At 41.4% G+C, this 27,654-nt stretch overlaps 1 protein-coding gene across 1 annotated transcript; it reads right to left on the bottom strand.

Moving 5' to 3' along the window:
- Positions 1-319: 319 nt before the first annotated feature.
- PPP3R1 (protein phosphatase 3 regulatory subunit B, alpha) lies at positions 320-27,654 on the bottom strand. Its single transcript, XM_065739553.1, has 6 exons — positions 27,567-27,654; positions 8,235-8,274; positions 3,212-3,388; positions 2,359-2,418; positions 1,855-2,039; positions 320-1,140 (listed from the first exon to the last, which is right to left on the bottom strand). Exons 1-6 carry the CDS (start codon positions 27,567-27,569, stop codon positions 1,093-1,095), a joined length of 513 nt encoding a protein of 170 aa, XP_065595625.1. The 5' UTR covers positions 27,570-27,654; the 3' UTR covers positions 320-1,092.

Below are 27,654 nucleotides of genomic sequence, written 5' to 3'. Positions count from 1 at the left end.
TACCAGTTATTTATGCTACCTGTAATATTCTTTAAATGCAGAGGAGAAACTATCACAGTCTGAACAACAGGATTTAAGTGGCAAGAACACTTAGATTACAAAGTGCTGTAGAAAATTAGTAATGGGGATCCTGCAGTTACACAGATCTAATTTCATGAAGGTAAGCACAAGAGGAAGTCATGAATGTGTCCAACACCTCGAGCAGCTGTATCTAAAGTGAATCCAAAACAGCAGATGAGCATTAACTTTGGGACAGCTGTAGCCACCCTTAGTCGCTAGGTGACAAGAGCTAGTGGCTATGGAAGCATCCTGCAGTCACTATGCACACGAGGGCTAGTTCTTGGCAGTAGCATTAAACTATATTCTCCTATTAAGTAGAACTGTACTATGTTATTTCGCAAAGAGACACAGTCCCTGGTAATATATTAACAGGTATAAATAAACGTAGTCTCCTGTGTTACAAAACATGTCATTAAGGTAAATTAATAAGAAGCAATGCTTTGTCAGCCAGTCAATATATAGAAACATCTGAACAGTCACAGGAAAAGAAGAGCTGACCTAACACCCAGTTAAAATTTTACATTCTTCTACTATATATATATAAAACTGTGTGAAATAAAAGTAAGGATGTGTATCCATATATTGAACTATTAATATTCTGCTTGGCACTTTGTACTCTAGTTTCATTTCTGAATCAAGTATATTAAATTAAAGCCCACCTAGCTACTACATATAGAAAGCTACATATATATCTATATATAAATACACACACACATATATATATAGATAGATATTTCCTTGTTATAAAAGATGAAGAAAAATAAATTAAAAAGCCAACCCCTTCCCTTTCTCCACCACACTGATATGCTCTTTCCATCTTTGCTGTCCTTCAGACTTTAAAGTGCTACACTGAGTTATTGAGAGAATAAAATTCAATAACACTTAGTTGGCTTCATGAGGCTCATGTTGGAAAATGTGGCTTCACAGAGAAAAATACTTCCATTTAAATACACAGAGAGCATTGCTGGACGTCTTGAGCAGATCTTCAGAGATGGAGAAGAAAGCAAAAGTGTTGGGTGGTGCCCTACAGAGTCACACATCTACCACCATCTTTTTGTGGATATCTAGGCCTCCTACAACCTGGGAGGAAAATAAGTGCTTGTAAGTAAGCTAGAAGGGAAACAGCAAGACAGAGGTACATGCCACATTCAGAAGCCACATTTGTGCCAGTTACAGTCATGATACTACTGCAGCCCCTCCGATCTAACTTAATCTCCCAGCAGATGAGTTAGGAGTTACCCAACATAATTATATGAGCACATCAGACCATCAGGGCCTGGCAGAAATGAGTAGGTTACACCATTTTGGTTTCCCTCCCCTCAGCTTGTGCAACAACTGCAGTGTGTTTCCACATGCTGACTGAAATGCTGTCTTCTAAAACACCATATGAAGCAGTGCATCTTTGTCAGGGGAGGCACAGCAAAGCAACATTCCCCAGTCCTAGGACACAAGCCTTTCAACTGCTTGTGCTTCCACTAGAGCAGCATTCAGGGATTACTCTCCCCCCAAGTGACACGAATCCCACCCTGCCCTTTGTACAATCCCTGTGTTCTGCAGAGGGTGATAATCTCCCCAAGCTCTCTCCTCCCAGAAGGATAAACCTTTCTAAGGAGTGATTTGGAGCAGACACCTACTTTAGAGGCAGGGCGATTAACCTCAACTTAACCCCTGCAGAACACTCCAGGTACCACCTCTGAGAGAAGTGCTTCAAAGAGAGATCTGGAAAGGTATTTAGGCCTGGTCTTGTGTTCAGAACATCTTAAACTAGCACAACTTTCCTGAGCAGTTACTTACAGCACAGAATTCTTCGAAGGATATTCTTCCATCGCCATCCTTATCTGCATTAATTATGGTTTTATCTACAATTTGCTGTAACTGAGTGTCTTTGAGATTGTTCCCCACCATCATCTTCAGCACCTGGAAGAGCTCGCCGTTGGAGATGTAGCCATCTTTGTCCATGTCATAAATGCGAAAAGCAACTGTGGAAGTCAAACAGGCATGGAAAAAACCTTTCAGCAACCAACAAGGTCAGAACAGAGCAATACGCACTCACTGCTAACAGGTTTGTAAGTACCCTTAAATGTTTCTGTGACTCCTCTTTTTAAACGGAAGCAACTGCAGATACTCACCCTCCTGAGCCCTCCCTGCACGAAAGCTGCCAAAGGTTTCACACAGATGAAGTGATCAAGGAAGGACTCCCCAACCACCACAGGGCCTTACTGTTTTCTCAATGTTACCAAACAAAGAGTATATACTGGAGCAGCTTTGTTTAGGAAAAAAAGAAGTCAGAATACTTACACCTCAACTTCTGTTCCTTATCTCCTTTGACACTGAACTGGGAGACTCCTTCTATAAATTCTAAAACACAGTACAGAGAATCATTTATTAAAAAAACTGTGTTTTTAAATCAACCACAGAAAACTTCACTGTGCACAACTGATTTTGACAACTTCCTGCTCCCACTCAAGAGAAACAGCTCTTGATATTTCCATTAATCACAGCTCAGTGCCACGCACAGCACAGCACAGCATCATCCTTCCTCACTGCCTGTTTTTCACAAGGGGATTTTGAACTGTGACACACAACACTCGGAAACTGATACGAAGGGAAAAGCCACAAGAAGTCAGTGTTAACTGACTACCATTCTCCCTGCAGAAGAATGAGTGGGTTTGTAAAGTCCAACTCTTTGGCTTTAGCAGCTTTTTCCATAGTCATTAACATTTTAGAAGTCAGCTCTGTCAGTAAAAATGAGATTTCTTAGCATTCTTTCTAGTGATGAGCTTTAAGAGACCTGTACTATCTCAAACAGATGTTAGACACTGCCACTTCAGCTAGCATCACAACTCCAAAGGAGTGCACTCAAGAGGTACTGAATGGGTACTCATAAAGCACACTACCTGGAAAGCACTGGTGCTGAAGACATTGCTCTTTCCAGCATTTGAAGCAAGTGCTGTCCTGACGTGCTAGAGAGCCTCACTGACTGCCACAGCTCTGCTGACACTCAAGCTACTAATTCCTGTTGAAATTATTTTATTGTTCTAATTAACAAGTTGTTTTCACTCATCCTTTTTCAATTGAGTGTAAGTCTAACTCCATGGCTCTAGGGGTTCTGGTGAAACACCACCACTCCTCACAAAGCACTGTATCTTACCTTTGAAGTCCACTTCTCCATTGCCATCCGTGTCAAATATATCTATTACTCGCTGTACTAACGGGTTCTGTTGCAATTCAGGTAAAGACATGAACTCTTCCACACTCAGGGAACCAGAGTTGTCCAAATCGAGCTTCTTAAATCTCTTTCCTAGCCGTTTAATCTCATCAGCATCAACTGAAAGGAAAAAAAAAACATCTTCCTCAGTAAGGCTTCACAGTAACCCCTCTGACAGTTCAGCCTTGCTTCCCCTGCTCTCAGACCAGCATCCCTCCTGCAGCACTGCAACTACTGAACACTTCCATGGAAGGTAACGAAGATAACATCAGTTTCTAAAGACAAATATAGCCTCTCCCTCGAACCAAAGCTTACCATTTTTCCTCCCTGCAGCAGCCATAACACAGTCACAGCCCTGCAGCTTGCTCAATGCCACGTGCTGACACAGCACGTTGAAGGATTGCGGGCACTCAGCTCATTCTGAGCCAGGCAGCTCTTAGGAGTGCCAGCTACGGAGAAATTAAAGAGAACCCACCTTTTCCTAGGAACTAGCATTGCATTCACAATGGGCTGACAAAGAAGTTAGTTATGTCAGTAGGTTCATTAGCGGAAGTAAAGCTTGAACATACCAAACAAGCCTTAACAGACTTCCAATTCAAGTTCTCTACTGACCTGACAAGATCATCTGTCAAGACTCAGCTTACCTGAATTATACATCTATAAGAGCAAGAGAAGCCTCCAAAAAAAGGGGGGTGGGGGAAAGCAGGCCATGTCTTTTTCAAGGAGTAGAATCAGGAGAATATCAACTGAGAAATGTGAGAAGATGACAAACTATTAAGTTTGAAATATCCTTTTGAAGATGAGGTGACACCATCTGCCTCTGTGCTTTCTTAAAAGCACGGATAACAGATCAGCAACATCATTTTTTCCTCTTCAGAAATCAAACATCTTTCAAGGAACTATCCATTAATCCCTCACAAATCACCTTGTTCTCAAGGCAGAACTTTGTAAGTGCATCTAGGATTCAGGCAGAAAAGCCCTGATGTAAGCTCTATGATGTTTCTTGTTGGAGATCCCTCCTTTGGAGTTTCCTACTGCAAGCCTGAGACACGGGTGAGCATTTTCCTTTATTTCAATTGTCTCCTTTCTATCACAGTAATCTTTCTAACTATACCATCTGTAAAATATCTCAGCTACAGTACTATTTGGTGTTATTCATTCTGTTAACCATACACTCTACAAATATACACATGCAACAGTCGTCAGCTACATGTTATGTTCTCTTCTTACCAGGCTGCTTTTCCTTCAGTATCTAACAGAAAGCTGACTTCCTAAAGCTTCAAATAGTAATGAGCGAGTACTGACGTGAGTTATCAGAGAACAAAAAAAAAATAAAAATCAATCAGTAAATAAGCAAATGCTGCTTTCCTTCTCTAAGACCTCCTTACAGGCAACCCAATGCTCACACAGACATTGTGAAGCTGCAAGGCACAGGTGAAGGTATTTGAGGCAGAAGGACTGACGGTGGCAGTAGTAGGCAGTGCTTTACAACTGTTGAGCTCAGGAGGTCAGGATACAGAAGAAAACACCCGGCAATCCAAGGAGGTCCATGCCCAGAATAGTGTTAACAGGCTGATAACATCACTGAGCAAAATAAGGAGAAACAAGCTTTGTTTACATCACCACAGGCAGAGCTTGCCTGTGACTCATCTCAGTGGTCTGAGCTCCCTTGAGCTCTGGCTGCAGCGAGCGTTCCTCTAGCCCTCATACTCAAGTCTGCCTTTTTTGTGCTCTGCTCCCCAACTGACATAAGGCTCTGTGCTTCCTATGCTTTCAAGCAGACAAGCATCCCATCAGCTTATCACTTACACCTTACAGAAGGACAAACTGGCACCAGTAACACCTGCTAAGTGATTTTCTTGAAAAGGCTTTGCTGGCAGTTCTCTAAAAACATCCAATAATTCTGCTTTAAAGCATAACATTATTTAGTGTATTTCGTAATCCCTTTTAAATTCCTTTCACCCTGTTAACTAATTAACAGTATTTTCAAACGACTCATTCTATCTGAGCATTAACATTCTAGAGCCAACAAGAGCCACTTCTTATCCTGACCCCATTTGCAGACATCCAGGAATGCCATGAATACATCCAAGTGCAACAATAACTACACACTTTCCCAGAACAGCACACAGTTACTGTGCAGCTCCATGTCAGCATAGCAGCTGTTCGGTGAGCTGGTCACTCACTGAATGCAACACAGAGCAGCAGGAAGGATGATTCATGTGTGTGCACGTTTGTTTTTTACAGTGTTTCAAGCTGTTGCTGACATTGCTGATGCTCAGGTGAAGAGCATTCAGTGGGCAACTCCTAAAGCTTCACTAACAGCACATCTCAATGCAATGTAGTCTGCTTTGAAAACAAAACTAAAGTAAAGGTGCACCTGCTGCATGGTTGGTTTGCTAGCAAAGCTGCAAGTGAAAGAATACATTAAGAATACAGATCTCTAATTGCTTTCATATTCAGACATGCCATCCATCCATCGTTGCTAAGTACACAATACAGAGGCACCTGCTCCGTGCACTAACCTCAGCAAAACTGCACTTCTCAGCAAAGAGTGCTTCTGAAGTCTGTTCATCTAGGTCTCCAAAGATGTGTTTAAAAGATCAGGTTTTCAGACCAACTGAAATACTGGCCCCAAGCTGGAGCTAACCAAAACCCGACCTCTGAATGTGGTCACTGAAAGCCTAGCCTACACTTAAAAAACACAACAGTATAACCAAGGATATTGAGGCGTTAGAAAAAATAACTCTTGGTAAAGAAAACAGGCTCTGAAGTTTTATGATTCCAGATGGAACACCAGTTTTCTGCAAGAATGGACTGCAGAGGTCTGAAAATAAAATCGAGGTGAGAGCTTGTGCTGCAGGTCTACCCACAGCCCGCTCTGCTGCATGAATATAAAGTTTCAGAGGAGCAACCAAGACTGCCATGTCAGTCTTGGGGATCACATTTCAAAAAGATGACGCCCTTGAGGACACATTCAGCCACTTGTCTTGTATATGCTTACACACAGCTGGTCTAATCCTCTGCATGACTTCAGATGTGTCAATTACAATTTCCTAACTTGGACAAGATACTATTCTCCTTAACCTAGAACCAAAATATAGGTATAAAACATGGTCTTCTTTACAGCTTTTTGCTATGGCTAATTTTTATTCCCTTTTCCCACAATTTGGCTAACATCGACTTTTTTTTTTTTTTTCCATGTGCTCAAACAACACAGCTGAGGAAAAAATATCTATTTTCAGGAATTCAGCAATATTCACAACTGAAAAAAAAAATGTATTACATTCTAAAATGAAAGGTAGAGCTAAAGAAATACTGGTGACTAGTTAACGGTGTGCTTCCCATACTGAATATACTGATTTGCCTTCTATAATATCCAATTTTAAAACAAAAATATTCCTATAAAATCAGCCAGGGAGGTAGCAGTTAGTGAAGGGTTGGAGGGGGCTATCACCAAACACCACTAGTGCAGACAGCATACATTTGTTACTGCCAACTACCAGTTGCCTAACAGTCAAGTCTAACAATTCAAAATCCTTATCAAATGACCTTTAAAAAACCCTGAGATCTTCCCCATGATGTAGGCATGCAGTGCAATTGTCCCAGTGACCAGTCACAATCAAGGAAAGGGGCATCTATGATAACTATGTCTTCCCTATGGTTTTTCTTCTCTGCAATAAAAAGGGGCGAACAAGCTCAGTAACAAAAGCTCAGGTTCCTAGTTGCTGCAAACAAGAACAGCTTGTCCTAGAATCAGAAGTTTAGAATACCAGTCTGCTGCTTACAGCTCAGGCAGATATAGCTAGTGAATGAAACGATCTTCAGAGACCAACTCTGACCAGGGGAGCAGCAGAGTTACAGCATACATGTATGATTTAGAAGAAGACTGCTGATGTCCTCACTGACTACAATAATCTACCCACATAGCTGACTTTAACAGAACATACTGAGAGTGTAAGGCAGCCATAATGCTTCAGTGAGGTGTGTAAGAGGTTTCACACACCTAGATCTTTGCTGGCTGATGACTACTTAATGTGGCATTGAGGACTTGCTAATTACTAGGCCTCTGAAAAGCCTTTAGAAAAAGATCCCTCTGCATTTTCTTCTGTGTTACTGCTGGACTGCTGATGAGCACTGCAGATCAGTACGATCAGTGCTGTGAAAGCAGTCAAGGTAATTCCTATTTTGAAGAATTTATTACCCTGTTCGAAAGCAAGAACTTAGGAACCAAAGGATGTAACTTTATTTAGCAGTCCATGTACAGCTCTACGCATTACTTAGTGCTGAAGAACATGTCCAAGGGAAAAAAACAGTTACAAATAAGCATATTCAGTGTAATACCACAAGGACACTTCATAAGATGATGCTTTCTTGGGCTGGTTTTAAGCAAGAAAGAGGTCAACATTTTCATAGTATAGCTTAAACACATAAGACAGAATGATTAATGTCATGCTCACACGGCCAAAAGCAAGTAACACCAACTTAGTGGATTCTCACCTACGTGCCTGCTGCAATTATACACAGGAAGGAGATGGGGGGAAAAAATGCTCTTTCTGCCTTGACTTTTCTTTTCTCCCAGGGTGCCAAGACAGCTTGGGCAATATACTTAGCTCCAGAGATAGCACATCCTGCACCACAGGCTGTTCCATATCCCTGAGGAACTGGCATTAGGACTGAGGGAAAAGCCTGACTGCTTGTACTAACTTACAACACTTCACTGCACAGATACTGAAACATGAAGCAGACTTCCCATAGTTTTAGGAAAAACTGAAGAATAAAAATTAGTCCAGCAGCAAAAGCCTACATTTTTCAAAGATAATCTTCCACTTTTTTTTTTTTTTGTTATTATATATATTGAGTAATTTCTCAAGTGGAAAATTCAGTAAATTCACATGTGGAAAGTTGTATGACATCTCCAAATAAGATTAACCTCTATCAATAGAACAGTCATTAAAAAACTTACAGTGCGAGCACATTTCCAAAGGGTAGCTTGCCTCATTTCCCTGTAACACAAAAAAAGAACAATCACTCCCATGTTAACTCAGGAATTACTTTAAGCTTCAGCACTGTAAAGATCTTGAGTAATACAGTTTATCCAGTAACTTAAATTTACAAATATTTTTTAAGCCCAGCAACCTACTACGGTATTTTATTTGGACAGTTCTGTTAGCAAAGCACACAAAGTAACACCAAACCATTGAGTCTCTGATGAGAATTCCCATGGAAATATCAGGCACCCACGTGATATGGATTAATGACATCAACCCAATATTGCAGAAATCAAAACAAAAGTCACCAGTTGTTTATAAATTACACAAATTCTACTTTTTAAGCTAAGATAGGATTTCAGTTCCAAGGTTTCACACGCACGCACAAACTGCTTTACCATTTTATTTCAAAATCAAGAACAGACATCCTTCTGATTGGCCATAACAAACCTTGCTTTACTAGCAAAAGAAAATCCCAGCACGTTCTCCCCTTCCCCAAAGGATTCACACATGAAGAATGACAGGAAAGAGTGGTTTATATGTCCCAAAATTCAGACATCGTAATTCAAAGCCATATCTTAATAAGCTTCTGCATCGTAGCTCAATGAGAAGTTAAGACTTAAGATTTTAAATGCATGTTGCATTTCAATAATCACAGCAAGGGAAATGACAACTATGGGGCGCAGCCGCTCTGAGCTTACACAAATCATACAGGGACACACAGAACTTAAGAGATCTGCAGCTACTGAGATGTGAACTCCAAAGACACCAGAAATGAAAGTTGGTATTTTCCCTCAAATGCCCTACTTTGAGCCAGAGTGCAATACACACATACTTAATGTTTATTTAGATTCAATTAGCAAAGAGGTGAGCACACGACTGAAGACGTTCACAACCAAACCTGTTCAAAAGGTATTTTTGAGTGTTTTATAGAAGAAAAAACTTAGTTGAGTCGGCAGCATGTTCTACTCATAAGCGATCCCACTGTTGAGCACCGCCACAGAGAGTCCTCAGAGTTATGCAAATTGCACACAAACACATTACTTGACAGAAGAAAAAAGGACATTTAGCCTGGAAGCATGCAACTGCATTTCCTATTAAGGACAGAAAGGGGCAGAACAAACATCTCATGAATTTAAACATGTCTGAGAAGCACTGGTGTGTGTGTGTGTGTGTTTGCTTTCTTCTTTACCTCCAGAAGATGCATACATTCACTATTCCTATCCCTCCCCCACAACCCACAAGTTTCTCTTTAAAAAAAAGTTACTGCACTTGCTTTGTGAGAAGAGCAACAAGAAAGTACTGTAACTTCTTCCCCAGCCTCTTCTTACAGAGAGGAAAGTAGCAGAAAAGAAACAGACTGTCCTCCCTGAAGCCTGAAAACCATGACTGACATTCAACAAGAGAAACCTTTTTCAGTGCAGCTGGGAATTGAGAACAGCATCAGGTGGAAAATCCTGGATGGAATCCACCCAAAGTCTCAGGAAAACCAGTGAAGACTAAAACAAGCAGCAGAAGCCTAGTGTTTGTATGCAGTATAAGGTATGGGATTTAAAACATGGGGAGAGCAGAATTTTGAAACAGGAAGAAACAGGAACCAGGGGATCCAGCTAGGCTGCTCTTAAGACACGAGGCCATGAAGAGGCAAGAAAAACACCAGACTGGAAGGCTGCAAATTAAAGGAGAAAGCTGAATTAAAACCAGTGCACTTATGCACATACACATACAAAAATACAATCAAAACTGTATTAGAAGACCATTCTCAGCACTTATATGCTTGGTGAGATGCTGGGACAAAGCTGATTTCTAACACAGACCACCAAAATCAATCTAGCTAAAGCAGCATAAAATGCTTCTAAAATTGAGAAGGAAACAGGAATAGTTTTCTTCAGTTATTAAATAAGTGCAGTGTTTATGAGCATTCTTACTAAGCATCTTGATGCAGATGCTCAGCCGTAACCAAGCAATCTACGTGATGCTGTCCTCAAAAATATTTGGAGGGTAGAAGAAAAAGTGAACAAAACTTCAGTTTACTTTTTCAGTGAAATGTTAAAGCTAACAGAAAATGATAAGAATACTTACCTAACCAGGACTGGAATGCAGACCCCTACAAAAAAAAAGAAGAAAAATATATTACGTGACAGTGCAAGAGCTACATGACATTCAGCATTTAAGTTCTATTTCCATGGGGCATTTAAACAAGCAGTTACCTGTTTTGGATGGGCTGGGTGTTCACTTTCTCAGGCGTAAGCTTCTCAACCATTTTCTTCATCTTTTAGTTTTCTTTTCAATCAGCAAGAATAAAGGCAAAAGCTACTCGTGCCCTTCTCACTCCAAGGTTTAGATTCCTGTTGGCACACCTACGACCTGGGTAAGCACAAAGGTGTTCCTACATCTCAAAGATCTCCTCACACATGGAACTACAATGACTTTGTCTCAGGAGCTGGCATTTTTCAAGAAGTATCAAATCAGCCTTCTAAGGTAAGAATGGGTTTGTGTTGTCACCTGTAGTTTTGATGCAAAAAGCTTCAACATCAGGTAGTACTGGAAACACTGTTGGAAAGTATCACTGTGATTGCATCTATTAAACTTTGACAGTTATCACCACAGATTTCTAATTGAAAACCTTATTCAAAGGAATAGCATGCTGAGTTTCTTTTACCAAGTTTTAAAATGACAGTACTTGGTTATAAAGACAAAACTTACTACAAAACCTCCAAACAGCAGCTATTTCATCTCTGATGCAGAGATGACTTACATATGTGTAAGTAAACAAAGCTTTGAGACTGCCAACTTAAAGAAAAAATCATTATAAGAGCATTTCCTGCCAAATACACATTTGGCATACCTCACGTAAGTGAGTAGCATGTCACACGCACCAGAACAGCACATTCAGAATTGAGTGACATATGGCTTCTTGAAATGCAGTTTGTGTAACATCAGTGCTCCTCAGCTGGATCTGGGTGTTACTACCATACTGCTGGAGTTCAACTCTTTTCTCTTGAGTTATGTGTGAAAAACAAGCAGCTGGAACACGAGTGGTATTTTGAACAGCCTTATCCTTCTTCAATGCTCCTGACATCCCTACAAGTTACTCCATGGTTAATCAGCAGTAGAATCTTGACTTTCAGACTGAAATAGTTACCAATCAAGGAACAGTCCAGAGTCTGGTAACAGAAGGCTAACTGAACTTGGGATGCTGAAGAAACACCACTTCGCTCGAGATAAATCAAAACATGCCACAGAAGTGATTTCAGAAGTGTGTATAGACAAGTAGCTTGCTCCTTGAACAAAGTGTCATTTGTTATATTCTCCACAGATCTTCCTCCTGTCAGCAGCTGTGCCCCTTTTGCTGATAAGGATAACCTATTAATGGCCTTTAGCCTTTCTTTCTTCTATAGATTACCCATAAAAAAGTGTTTTTGTTTCTTTCTTCAACAGTTACTTAAACACAGTTCACTCAGACTGCTTGAGACAAGTGCTGTACGTGCTCCTCCAAGGCAGGCTGGTTAAGGACAACTGTCTCGACAAGTCTCCTCTTACTGACAGAACCCTGGACAGGAGAAAAACAAAAAGAGAACTGCACATGAATTAAACAGTCCAAACTTCACAGCTGCAGTTATTTATATGAAAAAGCTTGTACACAGTAAGACATCAAATTGCAAAACTGTTCTACATACAGTAAGAGATCTAGAAATTGTATTTTGCTCATGTATGTTATTTATCAGCCTCAAGAGATTATACATGAGTGACTCACCTAGAGCAGATGAAAGTTTGGTTCTTTCAAAGCTTTTTATTTATTTCCAAAACCAGACAATGCATTAATACAGCGCCAAGAGCAGGCTCTTCAAATGAGTTTAGTACATACAGGAGGATTTATCTGGCATTTGCTGCTATTTAGGCAGCAAAGTACAACTAAAATACCTCACCCTTGTTGTAAATGGCCTTAAGAAGCACACACTGCCTCGATACTGCAGTAGGCTGTTACTCCTACACACCAGAGCCTCTTCCACAAAGCCAACATCACTAGTGTTTCTGCATTCGTGTTGGATGCACGGGCATATTATGAGGTGTGTCAACACGACGTATGGTGCACAACTGCATTTGCTCCAGCACCTTCTAAGTTACTAAAGGAACAAACCCACATGCAAGTGAAACAGTTCACCAAACTATGTCAGCTGGGGGTCAGAATTGGAGATTCATCAAGATAATAACTGCAACTCTCAAATTAACCATTAATGAAGTTACCTGTTGCAGAGAATTCTTCTTCCTTCTCTTCCTCAGATCTTGTTTTCTATGTACTGCTGTTTCCAGAGGTTTAACCGTGAGGAACTGTCTGTCAGCTTGGTGAAGAGTTTTGGTGTTTTTTTGGTTTTTTTTTTGCTCTGATATGAGACCATTAATGAGTTGTTAGTTTTGGCCATCACATAGGTTTGTGCTGCATTCTTCATTAACAGGGAAATTGGCAAGCTAAATTAAGGACAGTGTTAATTATGAAGGCTGCAAAGACTTGTGCATAAATAGAACATGCCACACAGACACATCCAGAGTTGCTTAAACATTTATTAAAACGTGTTTCAGACACAGCCCAGGAGGCTTCGAGCCACATTAATGCTCAAAGCATCTGAATTCATGATCAGAATCTCACCAACTGTAATTTGTACTCCTCATATGTGATTTACTGGAGCAATTAAAACCTACAAGGAGTTCACCAGAGCACAGATGAAAGACCTGCCCCAAGTTTCTGTAGATACCACAACAAATACAGCTTGAAACAAGAGACAAAGGAATAACGCACAACTGGAAAAAAGCAGTAAGAACATCTCCATCCACCCTGTTCAGAAACAGCGCCAATGTGTTTTTGGTTAAATCTGTTTCATGAGGTCTGTGGGGGTGTTCTTTGTTTGCTTTTCTGTTGGCTTGTTTCCTTGTTGTTGGTTTTAAAACCAATTACTCAATCCAGAGAAGTTGTGTCTCAGCCCGAGAGCAGCCTGTAATGCCACAAAGATCAACAAACTCAAAAAGCATCATACTGACGATCGCAAGCAAATTGTGAAGATGTCACCATAGCTAAGATCGCCAGCGATACAGCACTCGTGTTCGACTCAAAGAGCAATCAGGCCGCTTTTAAGCTTTTCACTGCAGCCACTAAGAGTCAAAAAAATTCTATTTAAGGATATCACAGCATAGTTACCAGCAAACAACGACTAAACGAAAACTGAGAGCTGATAATAGGGCAGCAGACTAATGGCCAAAATACAGAAATTAACTTTTTGCACTGCTACACAGTACTTGCTTTGTGTAAGAACAAAGGACTTGCTTCCTACTGATGCCCACCAGACACCTAGAGTGCAACATCCCAACTCTTGCTCCTCAGAATTAGATGCTCTCCAGCACAAAACTTCTCCATGAATAATGAAAGAATAAATCCACCCTGATGTTCTCACACCCACACTCGTGTGAGCTGGATGCTGATTCAAAGAATTAAGTGAAGCCAAGAACTCCAATGGCTCAACAAGCACACACAAGTTAGAGCAACTCAGCAGTTGTGCTGTTGAGCCCAAGTTGCCCACCACATTCCAAAGACTCTGACCACAGAAGGAACTAAGTGAACCAAGAGGATACAATGCAAGTTTAAGGTGCATTACTTCCAAGCTGAATCCAACTCAGATTACTGAGCCATCATATGAATCAGTACTTTTAGAGCTTCAGCTCTGCTTGTGTCCCACTCATATATTCATGGCCATCATCTTGCCTGTCCAGAATTCCCATGTAGCACTTCAAATTTGGGAGCCATCTCATTTATTTTCTGCATTTTGGATATCCAATCTGATCTCCACATTATACTTCAGCATTATCCATGCGAGCAACAGCAGGAATGAAATAGCAGGGAAGTACAAGCCATGAATTCTCAAAAGGTATCCAAGGAATTACAGAAAAACTCGGGGGGCAAGAGGAAGGGGCAGGGAAGGAAGCCATAAAAGCAGCAGCAGTGGTACCAGGTTAAGTAGCACAGATTGCAGTAAAGGACTGAGGCACCCGGCAGCTATTTCAGAATTATGCTCTCTTGCTCTTCTCTGGATAAAGTTTTCTAAAATAGGAAATTATTCACAAAAATCCAATATCCGGAGTTGCAATTACATCTTGAATGTAACAGAATTGCATCAGTCAGGAAAGAAACAGAATGCAGTATTCCCCAAATAAATCTTGCAAGATTGTGTTAGCAAAGCAATCAGTATTTTTATGAAGGAGTGACAACCATTTGTTTCTTAATTCTTTACTCAAGCAGAAATGAGGTGCAAATTCCAGCAACTGGAGATTTTTTTTCTCCCAGACCTTTGAACATAAGCAACATCTACAGAAATCAACTCTGAATCAACTGTGCCTTGGACCATACATCATGGTATTTGGTCAGCACATATCATGAGGTGTTATAAAATGAAGTGTTCCTACATGTAACACAGAGACAGGAATGGATTTAAAACCTATCAAATTTTCAGATGCATCCTAAGCATTAAAACACACGGGTAAGAGTTTAACAGGGACTGCTTTTATGACGTATTTGTTTCCCCAGTTATGACTGTGGGTCTTTAGGAAAAGCCTGTGAAGAATGAGAAGTTACAGAGAGGCTATTAATCCTACTACAAGAGTTATTTTCCTTCGGAACCTCTCTAGGGATTTTAACTTCTCCGACTCGGATACAGCACAGGTTCTTGAAGCTTCCCATGTCGAGGACACTAAACCACACATATCCCACAATAAAGAAAAACAGAAACTGAGAACTGCTATCACGTAGTTCTTCCATCTCAATGCAAAAAGCTACAAAGCTTTTAACTGGAAATCTGTTGAGGTGACGGCAGTATGTTCTCCTTCACTTTTAATCCAAATAACAGAGGTATTCCCTAGATGCTCATTCTACAGCTGTGAATAATGCTGATAAATGTTTCCAATGGCTCAGATAACATTTAGCCAGTCAAGTGCTTTCGAATCAAACAGCTTCTTCCCTACTCCAATCTAAAAGAGATGGATAAAAATCAAGTGGTTTTGTCACCTGAAATACCATATCAGGGTCATATGAAAACAAAAGGAAGGAACTCGAAAAAAGAAGTATCTAATTCTTTAACATGACATTTAAACTGCAGACATCAGAGATAATGGAGCGAGGCAAAGGGGATTGCTGCACTGGGGATTATCAAAGGATCAGGTCAGGTTAAAGTAGTTACAGTATCCCGGCATTACTGTTCCTTGCAAGTATGTAAAAAAACATTTGAGTTCACTCTGACACATTCAATAAGATGTCATATTTGTTGGTAACAGAACAGGTGATGGCTCCTGAGAAGCTTCTGCCCTGAACCTCCACCACATGCCCCCTCCCTTCAAGGCACTGGAGGGGAAGAAGAATGCAAGTGTCCCAGGGAAAGCATGCCCATCACTCCTTGGTCGCCACGTAACGCAGTCAGGGCTGCTCAAGCTCTGTCAGGCATTTTAAGGGACCACTTGTCTTCTGGCTGGCAGCAGGCCAGCCACTTGGGCTATGCTTTATTTAAACCCTACGCTGTCCAGGGGTCTCCTCCAAAATGGGATATTAATGGCTTAAGGCCATCACAGTCAAGTAGCTATTCTAGGATACCATAGGGAAGCCCTAAGCCAATGAAGCAAGAAGTGAAATTAGAGATAGCTACTGTTGCCAAATTCTCTACCAGACAGGAAAGCTAAAAGAAATGGGCACAGTTATAAAAATTCAGCATCTTCAGTGTGCCCTTTCACTTAATTACTAAGAAAGAAAAGTCAGAAATAAAAATACATGTACTCAAACGGAACAAAATCGCTTGTTTCATGCTTTAATGTTTTGAAGTGTGGAGGATCAGAGACCACTGCAGTAAAATCTAGCCAGTTATTGCAGCAGCTGTGATTCATATTCCTATACACTGATGCCATAGCCTTTCCAACCTGAAATCAGTTACAACTGCAGGGCTTTCAGAAAAAAGAGGTTTCATGACCTTGAAGTTAAAATGAGGTATGTGGTTTAATCACAAGTCTGTATCACACACACATCACACTGCATTTATTCATCTGGAGATAAACTAAAGGAACTGCAGGAAAAAAGTTGTCACCTAAGATAGGGTGATTCCTAAGGACGCAAGGGAAACACCACAGAACAGTTTGCAAAGTAGAAAGCATAAAGACAGAAAGCAGCTTTACTGCAAAGTCCCTTTCCCATGATTGCATGTGAAAAGTCCGAGGGTATAATACCACCCATGGGATACTTGCCTACTCCACAAGGCACCTCAGGCAGGTTGGACATAGATAAAAAAGCCTAAAGGATAACTGGGTTGCTCTGAATCTCCTGTAACTTGATTGTGGTATCTGTAATGTGTTTTGAATATTAAAGATTACTGTTCCATTTGATGAATTCCCTGACAGTGTTTTTAAGATGTCAGGTAGAGAGATGTTTAACAGCACTGGAAACCAACATACAGCAGTCTTTAAAGCAAGGTAAGGAAGAGGCAAGATTGCACCATGTTTAGAAAGGAAACAAATAATCCTTGTTATTTGAAAGAAAAAAGCAAAACCTTGTATGTATGAAAAACCAAAAAGTTCCATACAAAATAGCAAGATGTATCACTGCAAAACCCCACATAAATACCACAACCTGCAAAGAGAACTTCAGAGACAACAGCATTAGGAACAGACACGGTAACTTCAGGAGTAAGGTACAATTTTCTGCAAGCCATGAGACAACTTCACTTTTGGCAACTCACAGCCAAGGCTGCTGAGAGGACACAACCCCATCAACGTACGCACTCACTGCAGAGTTGGCAGTCCTGAAGCCTGAATGAGTATTGAAAATTCCCCAAACACTCCGATTTTCAAAATATAAATGAATAATGAACTCTCCAAAAGCCAAGGATGGGACAGCTTCTCAGAAAGATGCTGAAGGAATTTAACCTTTCGTAGGTAAAGGTTCTGTCAACACTGTTCTGAAGTTCTGACACAGCTGAGCACACGTTCGGAAGCTGGGCTGGTTCTCTGCAGCTTCAAGGTAAGACAAAAACATTTACAAGACAGTAATTTAATTGCTTCATTACATTAACGTACTGGTTTCACCCATAAGAGCTCTTAACTAGGTTTACTAGTGTAACTGGGAACAGTAGAGCAAGCCCAAAATACCGAAGGACCTGTCAGGTATGTTGTCACTGGCTCTCTGCAACCTTTTAAGCCATGAGAAGGCCTGAAAACTCTTGGCAAACATGGGTAATTGCCAGTGACAAAAAAGATGTGGCCTCAAAATGATTTTTCTCAAGTAACAACTTCTGTTTTCAAACCACATAGATCAGATTTGCACCATCTGAAAAACTGTTGGGGGTCTGTACCCTGAAGCAATACTCTGGATTGCTGCACATGCAGAAAACTGACATTAATCACTCTTGCAGATGCATCTGCTGTAAAGTCTTAAGACAGGGATCAAAAGAAGACAGAATCGAGATAGCATCCCAGCCCCCACTAGAATTGCATAAGCCTTACACAGACCCTGTTGGTAGCTCTAAGGGAGATGGTTAAAGTAGCAAACCTGTAGTGACAGAACAGCATTAACAATCCTGCCTGCTCAGGAATGTTATCACAGAGGAAACAAGCACACAAAGCTCTGCTGTGAAGTTCATTCAGTGTCCCTAGCTGGAGAGGAGCAGATTTCTTCAGAGACTTGGGAGACGAATGAAATAAAGTTGCCTGACCAACCCACCCCAAAGCACTGCCCGAACATGGGCAGACACTTGGTGCTGCATGCTAGTGAAAATAGGACAGTGCTGCCCAACCAGTAATCCCAGTACAAAATCAGGGAGAAGTCATACAGGTGGCGTTAAGAACAATACCAACCTTGATGAATAAACAGAAGTGGAGTTGAAGAGTTTTATAGAGCATCTCAAGGAAGGTGATTAATTCTTTTCCTACGCAGAGAACATAGAAAGCATGACTGCAGACTGTAACCAACAGCTAAGGAGCTACATTATCACCGGAGCTAAGGATCACACATCTCAGAGAACTGACAGCAGGGCATCCAATGGGTCAAACATTCCTCCCAAAGCAAAAACAACTTGCACTTGAGGTGAGAGCTGAAAAAAGAAACAAAAACCCCAAAACATATTGCACTGATCTTAGAGACATCAGGGGATGCAAATCAGCAATTAAGAGCCATTTAAATTCTTCTTTTGCTTAAGGTTGATTAATAATGAACGTTCTCCCTTTGTTTATATATATGAGCACAGAAAACAAGCAACTGCAAGCAGTGTGTGACTGTGGGAAAGAAGAGCAACTACACATTATTTTTTCAAATCTGAAGAGCAAAGGAAACCAAACCTCACTCAGCACTAAGGCAATGTATGCAAGCATCACCAAAAATCTAAAAGGACCTGAGTTTTCACCAGTAATAAAAAAAACAAATCATGCTTCAGCCACTACCTAACATCTCACAGCCTGTCCAATGATGAAACACAAAACTGCCATGATCCAAACCACCAGTTTTACTGGTGAAATACTCAGCAGCATGTTAAGGCTCTTAGCTCCTTCCTTTCTTCGCAACAAATCTGAGGTAGAAGTTTCTGTCTGAAGTACTCAGAGAACAGACAGTGGTCAAAGGTTCCACTCTGATACAAAGTCATAAAACAGCAGTCCAACCAAACTGAGAACTAACCTCTGACAGACCTACACAGAGATGGGAAGAGTGACTTAATTGTAAGATATTCATTTGACCTAAGGCCATAACGAACGATAATGCTTGAAAATTTAAACTGATTTCTGGAATATTTTTGAAAAGTTAAAGGTAAGCATTTGCATTACCTGTAGAATCAGAAAACCCTACGGCTTCAATGCACGTCACAAAACAAAAACAAGTGAGCAAAGCTAGCAACAGCCGTCTTCTGAAGCCTCTGAACTTCCTTGCTTTGCTTGCACCAAGATTAGATACAGCACTGAAAGACAGAACAAGCAGCAAGAAAACTGATAATCATTAGATCAGCTTCACGCAACAAATACTCAAAGCTACAAGCATTAGAAAGGACAAATAGCACTTCTCTTTGCAGATGGTTTTCCAAAAGCAGAAAAAAACCTACAGCAGTCAGACAACGCCCAGTAGAAAAAAATCAATCTTTAACTTCTGCAAGAAAAGACAACAGGTCTGCTTAGGACTAAAGACAGGTATCTGAAGTATGTGTTAGACTGAGGCAAATACAACAGATGAGGAAATCAAATGGAGGACATCATCCTCTGACAGCAAAGAAAAACAGAAGTTAATCTATTTGCTCCAGAACTACCTGGTAAATTTCCCTTGCCATAAACAGTTAACTGACAACTCCAAGCAAAGAACAGGTATCAGGAAACCAGTTATCAGGGCTGCTTTTTTGATGGGAGATGGGTTAGACATAACATTCACTGCCCTGCTGCAAGAGGTACTTAGAAAGCAAAAAGAAATAGCAAAGATGCGTTTCATATGACAAGAAATCAAGATAACAGATTATATACTACATAATGTAAGAGAATCAGATAGTACTGACACTATTATTGCATATTTCAGTTGACTATAATTCCCTTTTCAACGGAATAGGTTAGAAACACTCAGAGCAATGTGACAAGTATCTCTCACAACTAATTATCCTAAGATTTGAGATTTTAACAGTAAACCATTATCAGTAATGTGCTAATAGCAAAGGCTAAGGCTACAGGAACCATTGCTCGGATATTTTTAAATGGATCTGAGATGGCCTAGAAGAAAAAGAAAGCTGATGCGGTCAGCAGCAACAGTTTAAAAGAGTCAAATGTCCTTTAGTGGAGAAGTTTAAGTGTCAATTGGAGAGTGTCATCAATTCACATGGTCTAAGTTTCAAGAAAGTCACACAGGTCAATGCACAGTACTTACTCAAGTAAAAAGTAGTAAGAGCACAGAAACAAGTTGCGTAAATAGCTGTTGTCACCAGCCCCTCCTCCTCATTTAAGCAGCTTATAAAGAGTTTGATACCACTTAGTGCAAAAAAGGGATGTCTGAATTTAAGAGAAGGGAGATAAGAGTCTTACAGCCAGCCTGCAACTGGAGTCAAAGTGGAAACAGCACTTCAAAGAAAGATCATAAAGAAAAGCAGATAATAGAGTATCTCTCATCATCTATCACTAGAAGGACTGGAAAATGTTACTAAGAACTACATAAAGGACATGCATCCAGAAACTGAGACAGTCGTTCAAAAATGGGACTTGATGTCATGGACTGACAGGAACAGAAACTCAAGGAGACAAAGATGCCAAACTGGAGAGGACATGCAAAGCAGAGGAAGAGGCAGGCTGTGCTGAAGGGAAGTGGCTGCATAGATACAGAATCTGAAAAATAGATACTGTACTCTGGTATTCTTATCTGTGTCTAATAGTTGGTACTAATCTTATCTCTTTTTTTTCCCCAAAAAAAAAGAAAATAACTTCATCAGAATTTACAGCTGACAGATACTGAGACATTTTAACGAGCTCTGGTTTGGTTTATGACACTCAGGGATGCGTGAAGAATTAATTCAGTCAAGAAGAAAGATGAGTCATGGTTTGAAAACAGGCCCTTCCAACACAGCAATCCAAAACACAGGGATCAAAAACCATCATAATTAAAATATCAACAACTTTATAATACATTTAAATGGGTATTTGGGGCATTACAATCTTTTCATTCTAAGGGAACAGTTAGAATTTCTGACACTGCTACTAGTGAAAAAGATGCCATGCAAGCTTCCAAACTCTTCCAGTAATGATCACCGCAGACTCTCACATCAAAGGAATGCAAACTGACAAACAGTAGAACACAGAAATGCCAGACTGCCTTCAACTGGTCTTCTCACTATGAAGAAATATTTCAAAGCCTTGAACAGTTTTCTTCATGCAACCCGTGCAGCGGAGGAAACGCTGACTTTCCACATCTCAATGGTGAGATCCACTTCCAAGTTGGCTACATGGCATATCAATACAGACATATAGCACTTTTACTACAAGTAATAGAAGGAGAATACTCAAAAGGGGGAATTAAAAGTTCAAACCCAGTTTGGGTGGTCTGCAAACAATAACAGATATATCAAATATTTGAAGAACTATCCAAAATCCAACTTACTTTGGCTTGTATTTTTTATAAGATTCATAGCATGGGCTGAAGAAAAACTTCCTTCACCTTTTCAGAAATCAAAGCTCATTAATTGTTCTAATTATCAGTAAGGTTAAAATCAGCTGTCCCAGGAGCTTAAAACTTCACAGTAAGTTTTAAATGTACATAAAAGCAAGCTTGAAAGCATGCACAGAGCAGCATTAAAAGAATTACTTCTATTGATAGGGTTCACAGCCATCATAAGCCCAGTAGCTGCACCCCTGCAGAGCCCCAGGGACTTGCAGTTACTCTGGAGGCTCACAACCAAGAACCCAGTCATCCCACCCCAAGGCACAGCCCCAATAATTGCACCCATCCACCAATGACTTTGACATGACTGCACACACACAATCTATCCACAGACCACAGGCTACAGCTGTCCTGCTGCTGCTTCCCACCTCTCCTCTTCACAGGCTATGCTCTATAAAGTTTACTGCTTGCACACCTGGAGCCATATGATACGCATATATTCGAACACCAGTCTGTAAATCAAAGAACACCCTTTTAAAATGAGTGCCTTCAGTGCTGTTCTGAGAAATGCCGGAACACATGGGTTAACTGACTTGACAAAACAACAGCACAGATGCTAAATGACACTACTGAGAAATAACCCAGAATCAAACCACTGCTAAAGATCACTCAGCCTGCATTTAAATCAACTTTTCCCAATTCTTTAGGAATCCTTATCTACTTAGCATCCTATTACAGAACATTCCAGCACTTTGTTATTATATACAACACATACATATTAAAACCCATCATCTTCTACTTCCTGTCAATGTTTGGCGCTTCCTCTCACATGACTTTCTGTTTTCTCAACAGTAAAGAGAATGTAATCTTCTAGCTAATTTAGGCCTTCCAAAAGAGAACTTTTCTCAGTTGAACTCCGTGAACTCAAGTCCTCTTCCAGTGTTAACATTCAGTATCAACACCAGAGCTCAGACACCAAGCCTGTTAAGCAGTGGCTCAATACTAAATTAAACTTTGGGAAATGGTTTCAAACAAGAAAGAGAGGGGAGATTTCAATTGGACAGAGGAAAAAAAGCTTCTTACAATAAGGGGAGAACAAGAGGGAATGGCCTCAAGTTGCGCCGGGGAGGTTCAGGCTGGATATGAGGAAAAAATTCTTCTCAGAAAGAGCAGTGAGACGGTGGCACAGGCTGACCAGGGAGTGGTGGGGTCACTGTCTCTGAAGGAATTCAAGAAAAGGGCAGGAATAGCACTGAGGGATGTGGCTTAGTGGGTATGGCGAGGATGGGTTGACAGAATAAAAGATCTTAGCGGTCTTTTCCAACCTTAGCAACTCTATGATTCTGAGGTGCTGGGCAACTTATTAAGATCATACAAGACATACTTATTAAGATCATGTGCAAATCACAGCTGAATTTTACCCCTCCAGTAGCTGGGTTCTTCATAAAAACATATCCCTGGTCTTCATTGCTGGGCTTTCCATCTCTTAGCGCACCTCATCGCATCACACCCCTACCTCCCATGCTCTGGCTGAAGTTCTTCAGCTAACAAATGCCTCAACACATTTTTAATTCCAACTTTAACTTACTTAGGCAATGATATAATTGTGCTTGTGATCTTCAGGCTGACTACAGAACGTGACGCGGAGTCCCCTGCGAGCCTTGACATCCTGAAGGTGAGCCATCTTCTCTTTTGTATTATTTGTATCCCATCTATATAGAACTACCCAAAATATACTATCATCTATACTATTTTGTTGTGAAGTACCATCCTTGGGAGTTATTTACCCCACAACTACCAAGCTTTTAGGTACAGCATACCACCAAGAGCCTGAACAGACACCGTACAGCTTCAGGTGTCTGCATGCAAGCTAAGCCATTAACCCCAAGACCACAAAATTCCAAGCAGTTCATCTGATTTAGACTTAGTATTTATTTTTCAGATTTATAAATGCATTTTGTGGATCACACAGAGTTAACTTCTACATTAACAAAAACCCTTGGAGAAGTTGTTACTCCTAATCTCACTATTTTTCATTTGTAGAACAAGGGCAGTATTTTCCAGCTTCATGACAGCACAGCAAGATAAGCTCTCTTGATTTTTGGGAAAGAACAAACACCTATAAGTAATTCAGATAATCTTTACTCCCCCATCCTTCCAGCATTCGCTCCTCCAGAAGCAGAGGAGTTTGATTGTGACAGGGACATCGCACAGGAGCACCTTCCCTATTCCTGATGGTGATTCTAGGAAAGAACAAACGTATAAGAAGCATGGCAACACACGGCTCTGTGCCTTTGTAGCCTTTCTGTAAGGGAACACATGGGAATCAACAAGCTTCAAAGAAGAGAAAGACCTAAGTCAGAAGAAGGAGAACACAGAAAAACAGGAAAAAGTGTCACTAAGTGAATTGGCTCCTAACTACAAGTAATAGAACAGTGCAACTTTTCTCCTTACCTCATGAAAGATATAACCCAGAGTACGAACAACAGGGCTGGGAGGAAGGGTAAGGAAATCAAGAGCAAATGGCTTTCAAAAAAATCATACATTAGCTCAAATTACAAAAAAAAAAGAAAACTTATTCCACAAACACAACTCCTGACCACCATTTCCTAAATCTAAACCAAAGTCTTAACAGTTTCATGTTCAACTATCATTCAGACTTGAAACATTTCAGGCAAGGATACGTTTTTCTTTAATCAAAGTCTGCTAATCACAGGCAGTAAAAAGGAGAGGGATTCTTTTGCTGGCTGGGAAATCAAAGCCACATTGAAAAAGCTTGTGCAAGCATAACAATTACATACATAAATACTATTAAGTATACCTGCAACATAAAAAGCTGTTCTGCCTGTGACACTACCAGATGGGCAGAGGAGAGCCACACCGTCTTCACTTTTTCCTAAAAGTGTCTATTGCATCAATCAAAATGGATTAAAATTTTCTTAAGAGTAACCTGGCTGCACCTCAGCAGCGTGGTATGTCTGCATGACTTGATGAAGCAGAAGCAGACCAAGAAACAGCTCAGCACCAACATGTGTGCATCTGCCTTGCCCGAATTACAGAGGCCGCCTTTCCCAGCAGCACAGGCGGCCAAAAGACAGCCTCCTCTTCTTTAATATACCAATAAAAGTCCTAATTTAGAAGTCGTTAATCTCACTCCCTCAAAGCTTCTCTTTTAGTGCTAATTCAGATACCTTAGAAGATTAAATAAAGATCCTGAGGCACTCCCATTGCACATCATTTTCCCTTCAATGATTCAGTTTCCACTCCTCCCAAATGCATCTTCCACTGCATAAAGACAAAATTCCACCTTTACTCCATCAACAGAACATTTTTTAAAAACTATTATTTTTAAAGGTCTCTTTCCTCATTCATCAACATCTCCACCTTCTTTAGATCACAGATCTAAGTAAACTTAAATAGCCAAAGTAGGTTCAAAACTATAGTTTTGAAAATTTACTTCTAAAACAAAATCATATACTAAGTAGAACGCCTTCAGTAAGCCTGCCCCAAATCCTTGATCTGCTAAAGATTCACACATGCGTTTCACACGCTGAATCCTGGACTAGTTAGTTCCTGTGTGGCAGCAGACCACTAGTCTGCTGTCAAATGTAACAAGAGGGAGTACTGAACACTTCCCAGCCCCTATCTATCACCTGGACTTAGGCACCAGGCAGAATGACTGCAAAGCTGAAATGACTCCATGAGAGTTTGGAATGATAGCAGTCAAACTGTGATTTGGTAGCAGAATAATTGCTTTTTTTTTTTTCCCTTCAACTAATGATTTATTTAGCATCCTCCCTGATAAAGAGTAAAGAAGCACCCAAGACAGCCTTCTGGTGTTTGTTTTTACTTCTGAAAGAGATGTTTTGGTGGTTCTTGGCTTCAGTCATTTAGAAACACTGCTTTATACCAGCCTGGGAATGCATGGCTTCATCTAGAAAGGATGCTCAAGTAAAGCAAGTCACATCTAAGCACATACTAGCAATAGCAACATCCAGACTCAGACTGGCTCCTTGAATTTCCCAAAGACTTTCTCAGCTTGCTAGAAAGATGCATTATATAACATGGTTTGGGTGACTCCTGAGTATCTCTGTCTCTTCTGTCCTACAACTAATAAGGCTCAAGAACTGGATACAAATCAGAGGCCACTGTGAGGCCCTCTCTGCTTGAATATGATGATGATGATCCCAACAAAACAGATTTAACCAAACCCAAGATGGTTTATTAGCATCTACCTCTGGCATTACCTCTTTGTAATGAGTTATTTCTCAGAACAGCATTTTCTAAGTCAACTCTGTCAGAATACAGCAACGCTTCTAGATAAGATGTAAAGGCAGTATCATACTATGCTCTCTGCTTGGTAGGACTCTAAACTAGCTACACCAAAATATCCAGAGCTACGTTCTTTTACTTACTAGATGTTGATGTTATATCTTAAGCTACCTCCTGGGATCATATTCACTCTAACTGTCAGCCCCCTGGTCCTGTTAACAACACAGAAGAAGCATTACTCCAAACTACAAAAATAAGATTGCTCTACTGAAATTAAATAAAGGTTGAAACAAGATCTGCCCTATTTCGCTATTTAAAGCAAACTCTTCCAGTGGGAATATCCACAGGGTAACAGCACTAAGAAGAATAGCAGCTCAAGCAATGCTCGTGGTAATAAGAATTAAAACACACTGAACTGACAACTTTGTTTTGGTACAATTTTCATGAGGCACCTAAGATCAGGTGTGGCCATAAGCAATAGTGATGCAGCCACAGTCAATATTCTCCATGTCACTACAGCTCACTCTTGCAGAGATGCCCCTTTGCTGAGAAGGGTTACTCTGAAATACCTTTTTCATGCATCGGCATTTACACATGGCAACTGATTAAAAAGAAATACCATTGAAAGCAATAAGCAACATGACTATACCAGCAGATGTTATGGCAGCTTCATGAAGCTGAATGAAAAAAAAAAAGGAAGTTATCATACATCAAAGTCCAATTCCTTACACTCATGAGCATCACTGCCAAATAATGTTTCCTTCTATGCATGCTGGCATCGGGTGAGCTTTAAAGAGCAAGATTCCCACAGAAGCCCCAACTAAAAGGGGCACGAGCACAGCTGGTGCCTGCAAGGCAATAACTGTTGACCTCGCACCTTCACAGCACCATCTTTCTCTTAAACTCCCAACCTCACTAATCCTCATTCTCAAAGTACAAGCCTGCTTGTCCCTTCCCTCCAAGGAGGGTGCGTAGATATATTCCTTACCACACTGTTTTAGGCCACAGCTGACAACACACCCCTTTCTAAAGGCTTCTTCAAATTCACACCTAGTCAGTTTCTGCACGGAGCTCAGCTTTTAAGGCAGGGACCACAAAACCCCTGCTGAAAAACAACACGGAGCCCCTTCTGTGCTGCCGGGCCCCGCGAGGTGGTGACAGGCAGCAACCGGGTAGGGAAGGATGGAAAAGCTGAAGCCACCCGCAGTCCTCCAAGCTGCGACGCCACGACGCTGACACGGCGTCCCCGCAGCCGGGGAGCGGAGAATTGGGGCTGAAAGACGTGCTCGTTAAAACAGGGCGTTGATTTCTTGGCATACAGGAGACAACCCCTAGCGTCGACGCGCAATACTACACGGCCGTATCTCCGGCAGCAAAAAGGAAATTTAAATCGCCATGATTAAAGGGAGAGGAGAGGTTCCCCGACGCGGGCATCACGGCTCCCGGGGACTGAGGGGGGTGGTGGAGGTGGGGGAAGAACGAGAGTGAGGAACATCTGGAGATGGCCAGAGAGAAGTGCGGGGCGACACCTGGGGACGGGAGGGGCGGTGCGAGCCCCCGCCGCGCTGCGGGGAGCACGGGGGCGGCGGAGGGGAAGAGGGGGAAGAGGGGGACGCGCCCACCCCCGGGGGGGGGGGGGGAATAGAGGGGAGGGGGTAGAAAAAAAATAAAGGGGGAGGGAGGGGGAGAGGGAATCGCGGCGCCGGCCCGCGAAAGACGTGGAGAACTCGGGGGAGGAGACGGGTCTGAAAGCACCCCCCGCCCTCCTTCTCCTCCTCCTCCTCCTCTACCCCTCCCCCATACATACACGCACACACCATGGTTCTTCCACTCCCCCCCCGCCGCCCACCCGCGCGGCCCGGCCTGGAATATTCGTCGGGGCGGGAGCGGGGAAGCTCCTCACCATGGTGGCGGGTGGGCGTCAGGCGTCGTTCCCTGCAGCTGGATCCGCCGAGCCCCACTCTGGCTATTGCAGGCGTACGTTGGGCGCC

The sequence above is a fragment of the Cyrtonyx montezumae genome, unplaced genomic scaffold (genome assembly GCF_038088225.1).
Source record: "Cyrtonyx montezumae isolate F1298 unplaced genomic scaffold, pur_monq_1.0 scaffold_24, whole genome shotgun sequence".
Classification (NCBI taxonomy): Eukaryota; Metazoa; Chordata; class Aves; order Galliformes; family Odontophoridae; genus Cyrtonyx; species Cyrtonyx montezumae.
Note: the sequence above shows the minus strand (reverse complement) of the source record. Positions and strands in the feature narration are given on the sequence as shown.

Excerpts from the sequence above, each read along its gene's own strand:
- PPP3R1 (XM_065739553.1), bottom strand. Across the intron at positions 3,389-8,234 it reads TTTGGAAATGTGCTCGCACT|TTGATGCTGATGAGATTAAA; the intron begins GTAAGTTTTTTA and ends TTTTCCTTTCAG. Across the intron at positions 1,141-1,854 it reads CCTTCGAAGAATTCTGTGCT|GTTGTAGGAGGCCTAGATAT; the intron begins GTAAGTAACTGC and ends TTTTCCTCCCAG.